General features: G+C 41.2%; 2 protein-coding genes across 2 annotated transcripts in view; one reads left to right on the forward strand and one right to left on the reverse strand.

Moving 5' to 3' along the window:
- LOC309355683 (uncharacterized protein) overlaps positions 1–20,049 on the reverse strand; it is a 282,572-nt gene that overhangs the window by 247,401 nt on the left and 15,122 nt on the right. The gene's annotated exons all lie outside the window — the stretch shown is intronic.
- LOC309355995 (vomeronasal type-2 receptor 26-like) lies at positions 10,069–18,976 on the forward strand (the record flags this gene model as incomplete). The annotated part of the gene is made up of 6 exons (XM_081887170.1): positions 10,069–10,247; positions 11,235–11,526; positions 12,594–13,457; positions 15,686–15,883; positions 17,342–17,468; positions 18,072–18,976. The coding sequence occupies 6 exons, from the start codon at positions 10,069–10,071 to the stop codon at positions 18,974–18,976; spliced, it is 2,565 nt and encodes an 854-aa protein (XP_081743296.1).

Below are 20,049 nucleotides of genomic sequence, written 5' to 3' on the forward strand. Positions count from 1 at the left end.
ATTTTCCAATGAGGGAGTAAAGGAGTGGAAAAGCATGTTTACTGATGTCATACAGGGACCAGACTTTGCACAAGTAATTACTCCTGCAATTACCTCAAATAATTGATTCTCCATGACAACTTCAAGCAGTTTTCCCCAATCTGAATGTGGTTATATACCTTGAATTTGTGTTAACATCTGATCAAATCAGTGCAGAGCTGTTTCCCTCAAGGCTTGTTAACTAACATGTTAAAGAAAATTCATATATTTATGAAGCTTATTGGTGGAGTTGGCCGTTTTGTAACGCTGCTTGTTTGGCTTAAATTGATGCCAGTTATAAGGAAGCTGATGACTATCTGGAGAAATGGCTGCATTGGTGGTGGTGTTGTTTCTTTTGTTATCACACATGGTGTGCAAGGCAAATACCATTACATGCCCTAGAAGTGATGCCCTCCCAGTGCCTCATGAGTGGTATCAACCCGAAGGTCTCATCATTGGTGGGATTACATCTCAGATCCTTTTTCTTTCCTACAAAGTGTCCTTCCAGGTCCACCCTTCTGAGGAACAAGGCTTTGATGTTCCAATGTAAGAGACCCCTCCCTGCCTCCTGGTGTCTTGTGAGCTTGGAAACCTATGGATTTTAGTACAGGAATTAAAATTCTGAGAAAGCATAAATGTTAAGGACTATGCATGCTGTTAGCTGATAAAACTTGTATTTTACCAAAGTGGAACATACAAAGTAAAAAGTTAAATTTAGAAAAAAACTGGATGGAACACATGTCAAACTGAAATGGATTTGCAATTTACTGCTTTCTCCATCTCCTTCCCTTGTTTTCAGCCACTGTGATAGTTTTTCTTCTTTAATATAATGATGGTCAAAGCTCATTGCAATTACGCTGGAGACTAGTTCTATGCTAAAATATTTCTCACTCACTGTAGAATTTAGTTGTGAAAGAACTTATGATTTTCTTTGCAGAATGGTGACAAAGTTCTATCAACATGTCCTGGCCTTGGTGTTTGCTATAAAAATGATAAATGAGAATCCCAAGGTCTTGCCCAATGCCACACTTGGATTCCACATCTACGACAGTTACTACATTGAGAGGATGACTTATCGTACCATTCTGGACCTGCTTTTCAAATCACATACATTTCTCCCCAACTATGCATGTGGCACACAGAAAAACCTAATAGCCATTATTGGGGGCCTTGCCTCTGATATCTCCTTTCATATGGCCGACATCTTAAGTCTCTACAAGATCCCACAGGTAAGATCCTTGCACAATGAACTGGGTTATTCCCAAAATCCAACATGCAATTCAATATTTTATTGAAGCAGGAGATTGAAAAACACATTTTAACCAGAGCTGGAAATATAGATTGGTATTTTGCCTCACCAAATTTTGATTCCATCTCTAAAGTAGCTGTGCATTCCCTTTTAGCTCACATATGGTTCATTTGCTCCAGAGCAAAGTGTCACAACACAGGCCCGTTCCTTTTATAGCATGGTTGCCAATGAGACCCACCAATATACAGGGATCATCTGGTTACTGCAGCATTTCAGATGGACCTGGATTGGGCTTCTTGCTGTGGATGATGAAAGCGGAGACCATTTCTTGGAGACCCTGGAGCCATTGCTTTCTCAAAATGGAATATGCACAGCTTTTTCAGAAAGAATCCCAAACCAAGGCAATTTCCATGGCCTTGAAGTTCTTAATGATCAGGCCCAAAATATTTACAAACCTTTCATGGATACGAAAGCGAGAACATTTATTATATATGGGGAATCAATGACTGTAATGTGGCTGATCACTTTAATTGCTGTAGTTGCTCCTGAATATAAGGAAAACACTTCAGTTGGAAAGGTGTGGATCATGACAGCCCAGATTGATTTTTCCGCAACTGGTCTCATAAGGGGTTGGGATTTTGAAATATTTGAAGGCACAATTTCCTTTGCAATTCACTCCGAAGAACCTTTAGGGTTCCAGACATATCTTCAGAATGTAAGGCTTCATTGTTCACAAGGAAATGGTTTCCTCAAGGACTTCTGGGAGCAAGCATTCAACTGTTCATTTCCAAATCCTGAAGTAACAGCAAAAGTTGATAGAACATGTACTGGAGAGGAGAAGCTGGAGAGACTTCCAGGGGCTGTTTTTGAAATGTGCATGACTGGCCACAGCTATGGTATCTACAATGCTGTCTATTCTGTGGCTCATGCTTTGCATATCATGCACTCATCTAGATTCAATCAGATGAGAGGTAAAAAAAATCAACTTCAAGATCTCCAACCTTGGCAGGTAATGTCTCCAAAATAAAATGGGTTTATTGGCAGGTAATTTCTCCATTATGAAATTGCTTTTTTTTTTAATAAACCACTTTCGCATTGTTGTTTTCATAGTCAAGCAGAACATCTATCTATCTTCTATCTATCTATCATCTCTCTCTCTCTCTCTCTCTCTCTCTCTCTCTCTCTCTCTCTCTATATATATATATATATATATCATCTATTTATCAATCAGGAAACTAAAATATTACCTTAAAGATTTCAGAAGAAAGAAGGTCAAGTACAGAGGGCACATTTAAAGCAGCAAAGCTAACAAGAGATTAACAGGCAATATGGTCTCAGGCCTCTTCAGCAGCCACACCTTTTACAGATGCTCCAGGTGTCCCTTTATTCCAGGCAGAGACCCACATTTACAGAAGCCGTCCCGGTTTCTCATTTGATCCCAAAATGTCCAGATTTTCCTTACGATGTCCCTATTTTCATTGGAGAAATGTTGGAGGTATGGTTTTGTAGCTGGAGTCAATTAGGGTGTTGCCATCCAAGGCCAGGTGGGAAAAGGTCTGCAAAGACAAGGAGCAGGTCTTCCAGGACTCAAAGCCAAAATGGTTTTAGTTTAGCTCTGATTGTTTCGATGCTGTTCTTTGCCGATGTCTCCTGTTTTCTTTGCTGCATCACTTTTGTTTTACGACAAATTGTAAAGTTGTTTTTCTTTTCAGCTTAAGGATATCATAGAAAGGGTGTGACAGTTAAATAACTGAACGGTACAAATAACAGTAAGTAGAACTCATTGCAAAGTTTGTGATTTCTGTTTTCCACTTAGATGTTTGATAGGGCAGAGAAAGAGATAGGAGAAAGAGAATCTATACATTTTCAATACTCTACACCTGCAAATTACTTGCATCTTCATAAAAAAAAATTTGGACAGTCTACACAAAATTATTTTATTATTATTATTATTATTATTATTATTATTATTATTATTATTATATTAAGTATATACTTTTTAAACTTTTTCTCTGTTAACTAGCTCCACCCATTTCTTCAAGACATTTCCTTTAACAACTCAGCTGGAGAACTGGTAACTTTTAATGACAAGAGGGAAATGGGAGCTGGATTTGACATCATGAACATGGTCATGTTCCCCAACAACTCTTTTTTTCAAGTGAAGGTTGGAAGGGTGGATCCCAAAGAAGGACACAAATTCCTCATCAGTGATGATAGGATCGTATGGCATAGGCGGTTTAACCAGGTGTGGATTCCAGGGCATTATCATGGGCTATTTTATTATTAGGGCAGATGATCTGAGGGTCAGAAACTTACCTTACACAGCAAATTGTCATGGGCAATTAGGTTCTGTTTATGTTACATCACCAGTTGGCCATCATGTTTCTATGAAGCACTCAGTATAAATGGTCATCCATATTATCTGGTCTTCAACCTCTCATCAGTCAAGCAATTTACTGCACACATACTGTTTTAATTTAAGTGGGGGACCCCCCCCCAAACCCTAGGAATGAAGAAATGCTAGAATTTTGTTTAACTGGGAAATGGATGAAAGTAAGAGCAAACCCGTTAACCTGACAAAAGGTGTTGATGGGTCATTAGAAAGGAATCCTTCGGCCTGCAGAGTCAGATGTTACCAAGGTGATGTGGTGTTTGTTTGAGGGGACAGGAATAGGAGTTTTCAAGCAAGGGTAGCTGGGCAGATGAAGAGGAAGAAGAGTGGAGATCCATGTTTGGGGGAGGCTGGGTGCAGGCCTTGCTGCTGAGATGACTTGGACTTCAAAGCTGCACTGCTGTGGGGTACAAGTCCCTCTGAAAATGACCATGCTGTAAGATTTGGACTCCCTGCATGCAGACTGAAGGTGTGAATAAGTGAATAAGCCATATTTCTTAAAGCCATGGCAGTCTCTGCCATATCTTCAATTCTCCAAAGGAACACAGACCCTGATTGAGTGCCTGGGCCCCCATGGGCTCTTGCCACTACTCCACAGAGAGAGGGGCAGGAACCCAATTTTTTTAACAATACATGCTCAGTGAAAGAGTGGCAGATGGTTGCCTGCACTGTGCTCTCTGTTCTCAATGTCAAATCATTGTATTTAAATTTACAGTTAGCTGGTTTTTAAATTATAATTTCTGCTCCCCCTCATTCCTTTTCTATGGATAGGTGCTTCCGCTTTCTGTGTGTACTCATTCTTGCCATGCTGGCAATCAGAAAAAAGTGAAGGAAGGGGAAAAGTTCTGTTGCTTCGATTGTGGTCCATGCCCGGAAGGGAAGATTTCAGATCAAGAGGGTAAGTGACATGATGCACAATGTATTCCAGCTTTGAGTGTTAAAGTGAAAACTTCAATTGGTCCAAAATGCAGAAGCCAGATTAGGGGCTGGTGTTTCGTTTTGACTTTGTATGTTAGCGACTGGGAGGACGAGGAAGAGCAGTGGACACCAACTTCCCAAAAGCCCCCCCAAGGAAGGCGAAGAAGAAGAAGAAGAAGAAGGAGGAGAAGAAGAAGAAGAAGAAGAAGAAGAAGAAGAAGAAGAAGAAGAAGAAGAAGAAGAAGAAGAAGAAGAAGACGACCCTGGATCCTGGTGGTGGGGCACTGGGGAGCAGTATGGGGAAGGACAAGAAATGGGAGGTTTAAGCGATCAAGGGGGTAAGAAGAGGGAGCCCTTTCTAGGACAGAGCTAACAAAAATGGATGGTGATTCAAGTGCAAAGTGAAGAAAGATTACATTTCATTTATATGCACATGTGGTGTTCTTAATGTTTTATATGTCCCTGGAATCTTTGGGTAAAAGGCACACACACACACGTACACACACACACTATGATTTTATGATTTCAGCATTATGAGCTAGATCCAAACTAAAAGACAGTTGTGGCCATTGGCTCCAATTGATACATGCGTTTTCAGTAAAATGGTAACTCCTCTTTTTTCAGATATGGATGACTGTTTCAAATGCCCAGAAAAACAATATCCAGGCAAGGAAAAAGATAAATGCATTCCCAAGTCAATAAGTTTTCTGTCCTATGAAGAGCCTTTAGGGGTCAGTTTAACTTTGGTTACTCTTTCTTTCTCCTTAATTACAGCTATGGTGATTGGAATTTTTATTAAGCACAAAGATACCCCCATAGTCAAAGCCAACAACCGGGACCTCACCTACATTCTCCTTCTTTCCCTCCTGCTCTGCTTCCTCTGCTCTTTTCCATTCATTGGGCAGCCTCAGAAGATGTCCTGCCTTTTCCGACAATCCTCTTTTGGAATCATCTTTTCAGTGGCTGTCTCTTGCGTCTTAGCCAAAACCATCACTGTGGTTATGGCTTTCATGGCCACCAAACCAGGCTCCAACATGAGGAAGTGGGTGGGGAAAAGGGTGACCAACTCCACTGTGGTTTCCTCCTTCCTCATTCAAGCTGCCATTTGTGCCATGTGGCTGGCAAGTTCTCCTCCATTTCCAGATTTGGACATGCATTCGCTGCCAGAAGAAATTGTAGCGGGATGCAATGAAGGCTCTGTGCTCATGTTCTATCTTGTCTTGGGCTACCTTGGACTTCTGGCTACCATCAGCTTCATTGTGGCTTTCCTGGCAAGGAAGCTGCCAGACACATTCAATGAAGCCAAGTTCATCACTTTCAGCATGTTGATGTTCTGCAGTGTTTGGTTGTCATTTGTTCCAACATACTTGAGCACCAAAGGGAAATACATGGTTGCTGTGGAGATATTTTCCATCTTGGCCTCCACTGCTGGCTTACTTGGCTGCATCTTTTCCCCCAAATGTTATATTATTCTGCTGAGACCTGAGCTGAACAGTAAGGAGCAGCTAATAAGGAGAAGATGCAGATAACTCTAACTAGATCTTATTATATCACTTGGATTAGAAACAGAGGGCACAGTCCAGAAACTGGGTTGGAATGCTACAGTATCTATGCCAATCCAATCTATTCTGCTCATCTCAAAAAAAGGAGCGGATTTGAGGCGGTATTCTGCATCAACATAGAACAGATAATAAAACCAGTCATTATATACAGTGGTACCTTGGTTTACAAACAAAATCCGTTCCGGAGGTCTTGTTGTAAACCAAAATATTTTCTAACCCAAGGCGCGCTTTCGCCAATGGGGCCTCCACCCCAAGATTGGTTGTAATAATAATAAAAATCCCCAAAAAGGGATACACACTTCCAGGTTTGACACGGTTATAATCCAAAACTGTTGTAATCCAAAGCAGTTGCAAACCAACGTCCCACTGTAACTTCTTTTGTTTTTTCTAAGTACTTTTGATGTATTTAGCTTTTATAATTTAGGACAATGCTCCATTGTAGCTACATCATCAGATGATGTGATCATATAATGGAATTCCTGTATTTGAAAATTCTGTTTTGCTTTTCTAATTTTCTGTCATTTACTGGTAGACAACAGAATTCAGGATGAAATTAAGTTACCCACCAAAGGGACAGGTAGCTGTTGAGATGGTAATCATTGTGCATCATGAATTTTGTTAGATTTCCTCTTGCCAATAAAGTAAGCTTCATTAACGTGTGGCCCTGACATTCTGGATCCTACACCCCCAACTGATGCTAAAGTTTAGTGTTAGTTTAGTGCTGTTTTGTGCTGTGAGCTTTGTGTTTCATGCAGCCCCACTGAGAAACTGACACATCAAATCAGGGTCACAAGTTAATGCCAAAATATCTTCTTTGTGTTTAATTCTCCAATGATCATGTGTGGTTTAAGCAGTTTTCTTGAGTTAATTTTCTGCTATGGCCCAATGCAGTAAATGTTGCTGCTGTTGTTGATGAGTTATCTGCAGTAGGGTCGGCTGAGTGGGACAGCAGTGCTTGCCTGATCTCCTGTCACTGCAACTTATTGGGAAAGACAAAGCAGTGATAAGGTCAGTGCAGTGCACTAGTGGTAGCACCAGATGGGTTCTGTCAGTGTGTTTGTCCTATGCCAATATCAATGCTTTCCTCACCCCTCTCACTGCTCCAACCTGTAGAACATTATGAATTATCTGCTACATACACAAATGACACTTTCTTGTTTGTCCATTGTGATTTCCTGTGGTTGCTGAATATTATTAGGTACTGTCTGGGGATAGGGGGCTTATAGGTAGACATAATAGTGGAAAGGGAAATATATATGTGTGTAAGAGAGAAAAGAGAGGATTGATAGGCCAAGGAAAGAGAGCCTTTTCTGTGGTGACTCCACACCTATGGAATTCTCCACCTGGGGAGGGGATTGATCATGGGGGTTAGAAGGGCAATGCAAGTTTGGTGGGGAGCAAGGGTGTCTGTAATAGAAAAATCATTAGGTCATGAGAACATTGGTTGAGCATCATGTACTAATTTCTTTTGGACAAATTCTTGGTTTTAATCTTAGGCTTTTTTATTATTTAAGACGTTTGGCAGGATTTCTAAATAAAGCATTTGTTTCCCTTCTCTTAATGTCTTCATTCAGTCTGGTGCAGTTAACTCAATTTAGAGAGCTGCCATGGGCAAAGGGAGGTTTTTATCAGGCTACAGATTCACTTCCTCTCACTGCGTCTCTTGCACAGTAATAAACAGCTGTGTCCTCAGGTTTCAGGCTGTTCATTTGCAGATATACCATGTTTGAAGGGTCATTCTTGGAGATGGTGAAGCGCCCTCTCACTGAGCCAGCATAATCTTGTGAACTTCCACCACAATCTCTTGCAATCCATTCCAGTCCCTTCCCTGGAGCCTGTCGTACCCAATGCATGCAGTAGCTGCTGAGGGTGAACCCAGAGGTTCGACAGGAGAGGCGGTGAGACTCTCCGGGCTTTTTGACATCTCCTCCAGACTCCACTAGCTGGATGTCTGCTTGGATACCTGAAAAGAAAGCATGTTTCTAAGAGATCTGCTTCATATAACTCTGTGTATGGTACACACCCCTGTATTTGAAAAAATACCTTTGAAGGTTGCAAAAGTGAACACAGATGGAAACCAAAGCATCATTTCTTTCCTTGTCTGTGGGTGGGGGAGGTTAAGTGGAAACATGTTGTGCAAACAGTGTGTGTCTCCTGATGTTGCTGGTGCAGGGAGATGACACCACTGATATAAAGAGGAAACAGCCTTCAAATTTACATACAGCTCAGCATAAAGGGGCAAAACAGCCCTTGAGTAACCCTTATCTCTTAATGCAAAGACACTCCACTTAAGATTTGGGAGGTGGCAAACAGTTGGTCACCATATCTATGGATAAGAACCAGGATGAGAATTATGAACACAAACTATGGGCCAGGGAGAAAATCAAAGTCTAAATAAATTATAGCTGCTCAGCCATGGAATAAATGTTTATGGAATCTGCTCCCTTTAATTTATGGATAACCAGTAGAAGCAATTTAAGTATTCACCTCCTTCCTTGAGAAGGGCTGTCCCTACCAGTAGGCAGAGTTTGGCAGCTGTAGTAGGAAAGGGTTCAGCAGCAGAGTTTGGGAGACTGGAGGTTCCCTGCACCCCTTGAGCTCACCCCATCCCCTCACAGGTGGTAGGAGATGCTGTCCTTTGGCCCATGTTGATTGAATTGCCAATCTGGTTGATTTCTGAGCATGGAATGGAGGGGGGCCATTTGAATTTTAAACAATAAACAATGAGTAAACAATAAATCTGAACCCCGAAAGCTTGCCTAATGCAAACTTCTCAACATAGCATTTTAAATGCAATGCATACAAACATTGCATTTTATGCTTATTAAACTTTTTCTTTAACACAGTTACTTTAGCACATATGGAATATGTGTGCATCAACGTGCTTCTCTAAACTACCTTGTCACAGTATTCTGCATCAGCTGCAGCTTCTGGACTAATCCCAAGGGAAGTCCCACATACACCACATTCTAGCGTTGCCATATTTCATGAAATGGGGGAAATCGCCCCCTAAGCTTTTTGGAAGACCACCTCAAATCCATGGAGCTTTTGTTTGGATTCAAAGCTATGGTGGAGACTTAGGACTTGGGTAGAAACCTAATGAGGTAGCAAAAGCCCTTCCATTTAATGCTCATCCTGTATATACTTGTAAATACAAAATGATATATCACATCAATCCCCCAGCCTCAGCTGACTTTCATTGTAAGGTAGCCAAACCAAACATAGGTGCTGGCACATGAAATCTCTTATGTGAAATTTGAGGGACATAACAATATGATCAATAAATTCCTTATGTTATACTGAAGGGAAAGCAAAAATAGGCCTGAGGTATAGCTGCCAGCTGCAGCCTGAAAAAAGGGGTACTGGGGAAATAGAGATCTCATGTTTCATAAGCTAAAGGTTCCCTCTCGTTTGTTCCTATGTCTTAGCTCTCCTGTTATTTTTCATTGAGATGTTTGTGAACCCATCTTCTATCTGTTTTCCCATGAGGGAGTAAGAGAGTGGAGAAACATGTTTCCTGGTGCCATACAGAGACCGGACTTTGCACAAGTAATTACTCCTGCAATTACCTCCAATAATTGATTCTCCATGACACCTTCAAGCAATTTCCCCTAATCTGAATGTGGTTATATACCTTGAATTTGTGCTAATCATCCGATCAAATCAGTGCAGAGCTGTTCCCCTCAAGGCTTGTTAACTGACATGTTAAAGAAAATTCATATATTTATGAAGCTTATTGGTGGAGTTGGCCGTTTTGTAACGCTGCTTGTTTGACTTAAATTGATGCCAGTTCATCTGATCAAATCAGTGCAGAGCTGTTCCCCTCAAGGCTTGTTAACTGACATGTTAAAGAAATGTTATAAGGAAGTTGATGACCATCTGGAGAGATGGCTGCATTGGTGGTGGTGTTGCTACTTTTGTTATGACACATGGTGTGCAAGGCAAATACCATTACATGTCCTAGAAGTGACGCCCTCCCAGTGCCTCATGAGTGGTATCAACCCGAAGGTCTCATCATTGGTGGGATTACGTCTCAGATCCTTTTTCTTTCCTACAAAGTGTCCTTCCAGGTCCACCCTTCTGAGGAACAAGGCTTTGATGTTCCAATGTAAGAGACCCCTCCCTGCTTCCTGGTGTCTTGTGAGCTTGGAAACCTATGGATTTTAGTACAGGAATTAAAATTCTGAAAGAGCATGAATGGTGTTCTTGTTTATGGCTGGCTCCCATCATAAGAACTTGTGGAGATCATGTTCCTGATCACAACTAGAGCAGTTACACAACTAAAGCAGATACTACAGTATGCTGTATCCATAACAGCCAAACAGATGCCTGAGATGATAAACTGTCAATGTTTAAATAAAATGAAGGCTATGGTGGACTCTCCTTCATTAGAGGTTTTCAATCCAATGTTGGGTGGCCATCTGTTAGGGAGTCTTTAGTTGAGATTCCTGCATTGCAGGGGGTTGGAGTAGATGTCCCTTGGTGCCCCTTCCAAGTACAATTCTGTGAGTTTGTGAAATACAATGAGATGGGAGAAATTAGTAGGAAGCTAAAAATGTTCAAAAGGTGGTCACTGTGAAGATTGATGAAAAGGCAAACATGTATAATGAGATTTTTTAGAAAAAGCAAATTAAGGAATGCTTAGGTTTGAAACAGTGTTAGATGTGGATAAAATGAGAATAAAGAAAAGTTTTCAAAACAAGCAATGCTGTTAAAAAGAAGTGGGTATTATAGTATGTTCTCTAGTTGCTTAGCAGAGTGCTTTTGGTTTAATCTTCTAACTGGAAAATCAGTAAGAGACAGTTGTTAAGGACTATGCAGGCTGTTAGCTTATACTAACATAAATTTTACCAGAGTGGAACATACAAAGTAAAAATATAAATTTAGAGAGAAACTGGATGGAACACATGTCAAATTGAAATGGATTTGCAATTTACTGCTTTCTCCATCTCCTCCCCTTGTTTGCAGCCACTGTGTTTTTCTTCCTTGATATAATGATGGTAAAAGCTCATTGCATTTATGCTAGTTCTATGATAAAATATTTCACACTCACCGTAGAATTTCATTGTGAAATAACTTATGATTTTCTTTGCAGAATGGTGACAAAGTTCTATCAACATGTCCTGGCCTTGGTGTTTGCTATAAAAACGATAAATGAGAATCCCAGGGTCTTGCCCAATGCCACACTTGGATTCCACATCTATGACAGTTACTACATTGAGAGGATGACCTATCGTACCATTCTGGACCTGCTCTTCAAATCACATACATTTCTCCCCAACTATGCATGTGGCACACAGAAAAACCTAATAGCCATTATTGGGGGCCTTGCCTCTGATATCTCCTTTCATATGGCTGACATCTTAAGTCTCTACAAGATCCCACAGGTAAGATCCTTGCACTATGAACTGGGTCTTTCACAAAATCAAGCATGCAACTCCATATTTTATTGATATTCGTGGAGAGATTGTGTAGCTGACACAGATGGAGAAATACGACTGTGCAGAAAATAAAAATATAATCTTTGAAAAACTGAATAAAACTGGCTTCATACAGTTGGGGGACACAGTATGTGGAAGATGGCATTCTCCCACACATCCACCCCTCCATAGGCCTTTTCTGAGTGCCCCCCTGCACTGCATTCTTCAATATAGATACTATAAATGAGCAGGAAATTCCCTGGGAGTGTCTGGCAGAATACCGTATTTTTCGCCCTATAGGACACACTTTTCCCCCTCCAAAAATGAAGGGGAAATGTGTGTGCGTCCTATGAGGCAAATACAGGCTTTCGGTGAAGCCTGGAGAGCGAGAGGGGTCGGTGCACACCGACCCCTCTCGCTCTCCAGGCTTCGCGGAACTCTCCGCAAGCAACGGGAGCGCTCCCGCTGCTGGCAGAGAGTGGCCTGCATGCTGAAGCCTGCGCGCACTGAGCTCAGCGTGTCCAGGCTTTGCGGACCTCTCCGCAAGCAGCAGGAGCGCTCCCGCTGCTGGCGGAGAGTGGCCTGCATGCTGAAGCCTGCGCGCGCTGAGCTCAGCGCGTCCAGGCTTCGCGGACCTCTCAGCAAGCAGCGGGAGCCAGCACTGGGCTCCCACGGCTTGCAGAGAGCTGCCTGTTTGGGGGCTGGGGTCGGGGGAAGCTTGGGCGGGCCTCCCCTGCCCCAGCCCCGCGCCTGGGGGGAAAATAATTTTTTCCCTTTATTCCCCCCCCAAAAAAACTAGGTGCGCCTTATGGGACGGTGCGTCCTATAGGGCGAAAAATACGGTAATTTTCCATCTGTGTTTCCAAGGCATCATACTCCCAAATTTGAAGCAGAGGATTGAACAAACACATTTCAACCAGAACTGAAAATATAGATTGGTATTTTACTTCCCCAAATCTTGATTCCCTAAAAAAGGAGCTCACAGAATGGTTTGGCTAAAAACATCTCTAAAGTAGCTGTGCATTCCCTTTTAGCTCACATATGGTTCATTTGCTCCAGAGCAAAGTGTCACAACACAGGCCCGTTCCTTTTATAGCATGGTTGCCAATGAGACCCACCAATATACAGGGATCATCTGGTTACTGCAGCATTTTAGATGGACCTGGATTGGGCTTCTTGCTGTGGATGATGGAAGCGGAGACCATTTCTTGCAGACTCTGGAGCCATTGCTTTCTCAAAATGGAATATGCACAGCTTTTTCAGAAAGAATCCCAAACCAAGGGAATTTCCATGGGTTTGAAGATCTTAATGATCAGGCCCAAAATATTTACAAGCCTTTCATGGATATGAAAGCGAGAACATTTATTATATATGGTGAAACAATGACTGTAATGTGGCTGATCACTTTAATTGTTGTAGTTGCTCCTGAATATAAGGAAAACACTTCAGTTGGAAAGGTGTGGATCATGACAGCCCAGATTGATTTTTCAGTAACTGGTCTCATAAGGGGTTGGGATTTTGAAATATTTGAAGGCTCAATTTCCTTTGCAATTCACTCAGAAGAACCTTTAGGGTTCCAGACATATCTTCAGAATGCAAGGCTTCATTGTTCACAAGGAAATGGTTTCCTCAAGGACTTCTGGGAGCAAGCATTCAACTGTTCATTTCCAAATCCTGAAGTAACAGCAAAAGTTGATAGAACATGTACTGGAGAGGAGAAGTTGGAGAGTCTTCCAGGGGCTGTTTTTGAAATGCGCATGACTGGCCATAGCTATAGTATCTACAATGCTGTGTATTCTGTGGCTCATGCATTGCATGCCTTGCACACATCTACATTCAATAAGAGAGAAAAGAAGAGGGGTAAGAGAATTAAACTTCAAGATCTCCAACCTTGGCAGGTAATGTCTCCATTATGGAATTTGCTTTATTTTTTTATATACCACTTTGGCATTGTTGGTCAAGCAGAAGATCTGTCTATATCTATCATCTATCTATCTATCTATATCTATCTATCATCTATCTATCTATCTATCTATCTATCTATCTATCTATCTATCTATCTATCATCTATCATCTATCTATCTATCTATCTATCATCCTTCTATCTATCATCTATCTATCTATCTATCTATCTATCTATCTATCTATCTATCTATTTATCTATCTATCTATCTATCTATCTATCATCTATCTATCTATCATCTATCTATCTATCTATCTATCTATCTATCTATCTATCTATCATCTATCTATCTATCATCTATCTATCTATCTATCTATCTATCTATCTATCTATCATCTATCTATCTATCTATCATCTATCATCTATCTATCTATCATCTATCTATCTATCTATCTATCTATCTAATCTATCATCTATCTATCTATCTATCATCTATCTATCTATATCTATCATCTATCTATCATCTATCTATCTATCTATCATCTATCTATCTATCATCTATCTATCTATCTATCATCTATCTATCTATCTATCTATCTATCTATCTATCTATCTATCATCTATCATCTATCTATCTATCTATCTATCTATCTATCTATCTATCTATCATCTATCATCATCTATCTATCTATATCTATCATCTATCTATCATCTATCTATCATCTATCTATCATCTATCTACCTACCTACCTATCTATCTATCATCTATCTATCTATCTATCTATCATTTATCAAATCTCCTGGCCTGCAGGCATGAAAATTTTTGTCTCTACCAAACGTTCAAACATAAAATAAAGCAATCCAGAACGAAAGGTTATTGGAAAAAGTCAAATATAAAATATACATTAAAAGCATCACATTAACAGGAAGGTAGAATAATACCTTAAAGATTTCAGAAGAAAACAGTACAAAGGAGGTCAAGTGCAGAGTGCACACTGAAAGCAGCAAAGCTAACAAAAGAATAACATATTAGCATAAGCATAGAACACGTATGTTGCTGTTGCTGCCAATCTTTGCAATGGTGGTTCATGTTAGGCAGCAGTTGTGGAAGCTCAGGCTCAATGACCTAGCACTGCACTAAGGCACTGCCCTATGAAAACTACTCTATTCTGAACTTAAAAATGGAAAGCGTAATACTGGTGGTCAACAAAAGAGGTTTGAAGACTCTCTCAAGGAAATTCTGTAAATATGTAGTATAAACACCGAAAACTGGGAAAAACTGGCCTGTGAGTGCTCCAATTGGAGAACAGCCATTACCAAAGGTTTCATGGGCTTTGAAGATGCTCAAACTCTGGACGAAAGGGAGAAACGTGCTAAGAGGAAGGCACGCTTGGCAAATCCACATCGTGATCAATTCCCATCCAGAAACCAATATCCCCACTGTGGTAGGGCGTGTGGATCTAGAATAGGCCTCTACTTCACTTACGGACTCATTGTTAAAACCGTCTTTATGGAAGTCAATCTTACTCAGCGAAGAGTGATCGCCAAAGAAGAAGAAACACTAAGAGACAGCCAAGATGGTGTCAGGCGTCTTCAGCCACCGCAGGCACAGTCCCACATTTACAGAAGCCATCTCGGTTTCTGATTTGATCCCAGAATGTCCAGCTTTTCCTTAGGATGTCCCTATTTTCATTGGAGAAATGTTGGACGTATGCTTTTGTAGCTGGAGTCAATTAGTGTGTTGCCATACAAGGCCAGATGGGAAAAGGTCTGCAAAGACAAGGAGCAGGTCTTCCAGGACTCAAAGCCAAAATGATTTTAGTTTAGCTCTGATTGTTTCGATGCTGTTCTTTGCTGATGTCTCCTGTTTTCTTTGCTGCATCACTTTTGTTTTATGACAAATTGTAAAGTTGTTTTTCTTTTCAGCTTAAGAATATCATAGAAAGGGTGTCACAGTTAAATACTGAAGAGTACAAATAACAGTAGGTAGTACTCATTGACAAAGTCTGTGGTTTCTGTTTTCCACTTAAATATTTAATGGGGCAGAGAGAGAGATAGGAGAAAGAGAATCTATACATTTTCAGTACTCTACACCTGCAAATTTATTGCATCTTCATAAAAAAAAATGGACAGTCTAAATTTATTATTATTATTATTATTATTATTATTATTATTATTATTATATTAAGTATATACTTTTTAAACTTTTTCTCTGTTAACTAGCTCCACCCATTTCTTCAAGACATTTCATTTAACAACTCAGCTGGAGAACTGGTAACTTTTAATGATAAGAGGGAAATGGGAGCTGGATTTGACATCATGAACATGGTCATGTTCCCCAACAACTCTTTTGTTCAAGTGAAGGTTGGAAGGGTGGATCCCAAAGAAGGACACAAATTCCTCATCAGTGATGATAGGATCGTATGGCATAGGCGGTTTAACCAGGTGTGGATTCCAGGGCATTCTCATGGGCTATTTCATTATTAGGGCAGATTATCTGAGGGTCAGAAATTTACCTTACAAAACAATTTATTGTGCCGATGGTAATTAGGCACTGCTAATGTCAGATTAAAAAAACAACAAAAAAATGTCTGTTTGAGGTGCTGAATATCCCTGTTCTTCCCATCAACTGAAAGCAGTTGTATGTTTACTGTAGAGTGCTAAATATTGTTTAGGCCTTAATAAATTTTGGCTAGTTATCATTTCTTCATGGTCCAAACCTGGACTATACATCACCAGTTGGCCATCACATTTCTATGATGCACTGAGTTGAAATAGTCATCCTTTTTATCTGGTCTTCAACTTCTCATCAGTCAAGCAATTGAATGCACACATATTGTTTTAATTTAAATGGAGGACCCCATTAAACCATAGGAATGAAGAAATGCTAGAATTTTGGGCTCTTGCCACTGCTCAGCACAGACAGGAGAATCATAGAATCATAGAGTTGGAAGAGACCACAAGGGCCATGGAGTCCAACCCCCTGCCAAGCAGGAAACACCATCAGAGCACTCCTGACATATGGTTGTCAAGCCTCTGCTTAAAGACCTCCAAAGAAGGAGACTCCACCACACTCTTTGGCAGCAAATTCCACTGTTGAACAGCTCTTACTGTCAGGAAGTTCTTCCTAATGTTTAGGTGGAATCTTCTTTCTTGTAGTTTAGAACCATTGCTCCGTGTCCGCTTCTCTGGAGCAGCAGAAAACAACCTTTCTCCTTCCTCTATGTGACATCCTTTTATATATTTGAACATGGCTATCATATCACCCCTTAACCTCCTCTTCTCCAGGCTAAACATGCCCAGCTCCCTTAGCCGTTCCTCATAAGGCATTGTTTCCAGGGCTTTGACCATTTTGGTTGCCCTCCTCTGGACACGTTCCAGTTTGTCAGTGTCCTTCTTGAACTGTGGTGCCCAGAACTGGACACAGTACTCCAGGTGAGGTCTGACCAGAGCAGAATACAGTGGCACTATTACTTCCCTTGATCTAGATGCTATACTCCTATTGATGCAGCCCAGAATTGCATTGGCTTTTTTAGCTGCCGCGTCACACTGTTGGCTCATGTCAAGTTTGTGGTCAACCAAGACTCCTAGATCCTTTTCACATGTACTGCTCTCAGGCCAGGTGTCACCCATCCAAAGGAACACAGACCCTGGGTGAGTGCTTGGGACCCCATGGGCTCTTGCCACTGCTCGGCAGAGACAGGAGAAGGCATCCGACATTTGTAAGAATACTGTTCGGCATGCTCAGTGAAATACTGGCAGATGGTTGCCTGTACTGTGCTCCCTGTTCTTCAGTGGCAAATCAATGTATTTCAATTTATAGTTAGCTTGTTTTTAAATTATCATTTCTGCTCCCCCTCATTCCTTTTCTATGGATAGGTGCTTCCCCTTTCTGTATGTACTCATTCTTGCCATGCTGGCAATCAGAAAAAAGCGAAGGAAGGGGAAAAGTTCTGTTGCTTCGATTGTGGTCCATGCCCGGAAGGGAAGATTTCCGATCAAGAGGGTAAGTGACATAACACACAATGTATTCCAGCTTCAAGTGTTAAAGTGAAAACTTTAATTGGTCCCAAATGCAGAAGCCAGATTAGGGGCTGGGGTTTCGTTTTGACTTTGTATGTTAGCGACTGGGTGGACGAGGAATGAGGAAGAGCAGTGGGCACTACCTGCCCAAGAGCCCCCCAAGGCAGGCATAGAAGAAGAGGAAGAAGACTTAGACCCTGGCTCCTGGTGGTGGGGCACTGAGGAGCAGTCTGGGGAAGGGACAAGCTGGGAGATCCTAAAATTTGTGAGGTTTAAGCGATCAAGGGGGGGGGTAAGAAGAAGGAGCCCCTTCTAGGACAGAGCTAAGAAAAATGGAGGGTGATTCGATTGTAAAGTGATGCACAGTGGAACTAATATTATACATCATTTATATGCCCATGTGGTATTCTTAATGTTTTATACCTCCCTGGAATCTTTGGATAAAAGGCACACACACTGAGGTGGGGGGGGGTATGATTTTTTGATTTGAGCAATATGAGCTAGCCCCAAGCTGAAAGACAGTTGTGGCCTTGGCTCCAATAGATACATGCATTTTCAGTAAAATGGTAACTCCTCTTTTTTTCAGATATGGATGACTGTTTCAAATGCCCAGAAAAACAATATCCAGGCAAAGAAAAAGATAAATGCATTCCCAAGGCAATAAGTTTTCTATCCTATGAGGAGCCTTTAGGGGTCAGTTTAACTTTGGTTACTCTTTCTTTCGTCCTAATTACAGCTATGGTGATTGGAATTTTTATTAAGCACAAAGATACCCCCATAGTCAAAGCCAACAACCGGGACCTCACCTACATTCTCCTTCTTTCCCTCCTGCTCTGCTTCCTCTGCTCTTTTCCTTTCATTGGGCAGCCTCAGAAGATGTCCTGCCTTTTCCGACAATCCTCTTTTGGAATCATCTTTTCAGTGGCTGTCTCTTGCGTCTTAGCCAAAACCATCACTGTAGTTTTGGCTTTCATGGCCACCAAGCCAGGCTCCAACATGAGGAAGTGGGTGGGGAAAAGGGTGACCAACTCCACTGTGGTTTCCTCCTTCCTCATTCAAGCAGCCATTTGTGCCACGTGGCTGGCAAGGTCTCCTCCATTTCCAGATTTGGACATGCATTCGCTGCCAGAAGAAATTGTAGCAGAATGCAATGAAGGCTCTGTGCTCATGTTCTATCTTGTCTTGGGCTACCTTGGACTTCTGGCTACCATCAGCTTCATTGTGGCTTTCCTGGCAAGGAAGCTGCCAGACACATTCAATGAAGCCAAGTTCATCACTTTCAGTATGTTGATGTTCTGCAGTGTTTGGTTGTCCTTTGTTCCAACATACTTGAGCACCAAAGGGAAATACATGGTGGCTGTGGAGATATTTTCCATCTTGGCCTCCACTGCTGGCTTACTTGGCTGCATCTTTTCCCCCAAATGTTACATTATTCTGCTGAGGCCTGAGCTGAACAGTAGGGAGCAGCTAATAAGGAGAAGAGCAAGATAATTCTAACTAGATCTTATTACATCAATTGGATTAGAAACAGAGGGCACAGTCCAGAAACTGGGTTGGAATACTATCTATGCCAATCCAATGTATTCTACTCACCTCAAAGAAAGGGGGGGGTGTATGAGGCAGTATTCTGCATCAATGGAGAACAGATAATAAAACCAGTGAATGTTTATTAACTTCTTATTCTTTTTTTCTAATTACTTTTTATGTATTTAACTTTTGTTATTCAGGACAATGCTCTATTGTACTTACATCATCAGATGATGAGATCAAATAATGTAATTTGGTTGCTTGAAATTTTGCTTTGCTTTTCTAATGTTCTGTCATTTACTGGTAGACAACAGAATTTGACAGGTAGTTGTTGAGATAGTAATCATCTCACATCATGAATTATGTTCGATTTCCTCTTGACATGTGGCCCTGAAATTCTGGATCCTCCCCCCAAACTAATGCCAATATGAGCACTAGTTTTGTCCCATTGTGTGCCGTTAACCTAGTGTTTTGTGCAGCCCCACAAACTGAGAAAATCCAAATAAATAATTTGTTTCCATTCTCTTAATGTCTTTATTCAATCTGGTGCAGTTAAGTTTATTTAGAGATCACCCAGGGCTTCAGATTCACTCTTTCTCACTGTGTCTCTTTGCACACTAATAAACAGCTGTGCCTTTAGGTTTCAGGCTGCTCATTTGCAGATATGCTATGTTTAATGGGTTTTTCTTGGAGATGGAAAAGACCCTTTCACCGAGTCATCATAATATTGTGAGCTTCCACCACAGTCTCTCGCAGTCCCTTCCCTGGAGCCTGTCGTACCCAATCCATGCAGTAGCTGCTGAGGGTGAACCCAGAGGTTCGACAGGAGAGGCAGATAGACTCTCCGGGCCATTTGACATCTCCTCCAGACTCCAGCAGCTGGATGTCTGCTTGGATACCTGAAAAGAAAGAATGTTTCTAAGAAATTTGCTTCATATAACTCTGTGAATGGTACTCTCCCCTGTATTTGAAAACAATACCTTTGAAGGATGCTAAAGTGAACACAAATGGAAACCAAAGCATCATTTCTTTCCTTG

Source organism: Podarcis melisellensis, assembly GCF_964234715.1.
Source record: "Podarcis melisellensis genome assembly, chromosome: 13".
In the NCBI taxonomy this organism is placed as follows: Eukaryota; Metazoa; Chordata; class Lepidosauria; order Squamata; family Lacertidae; genus Podarcis; species Podarcis melisellensis.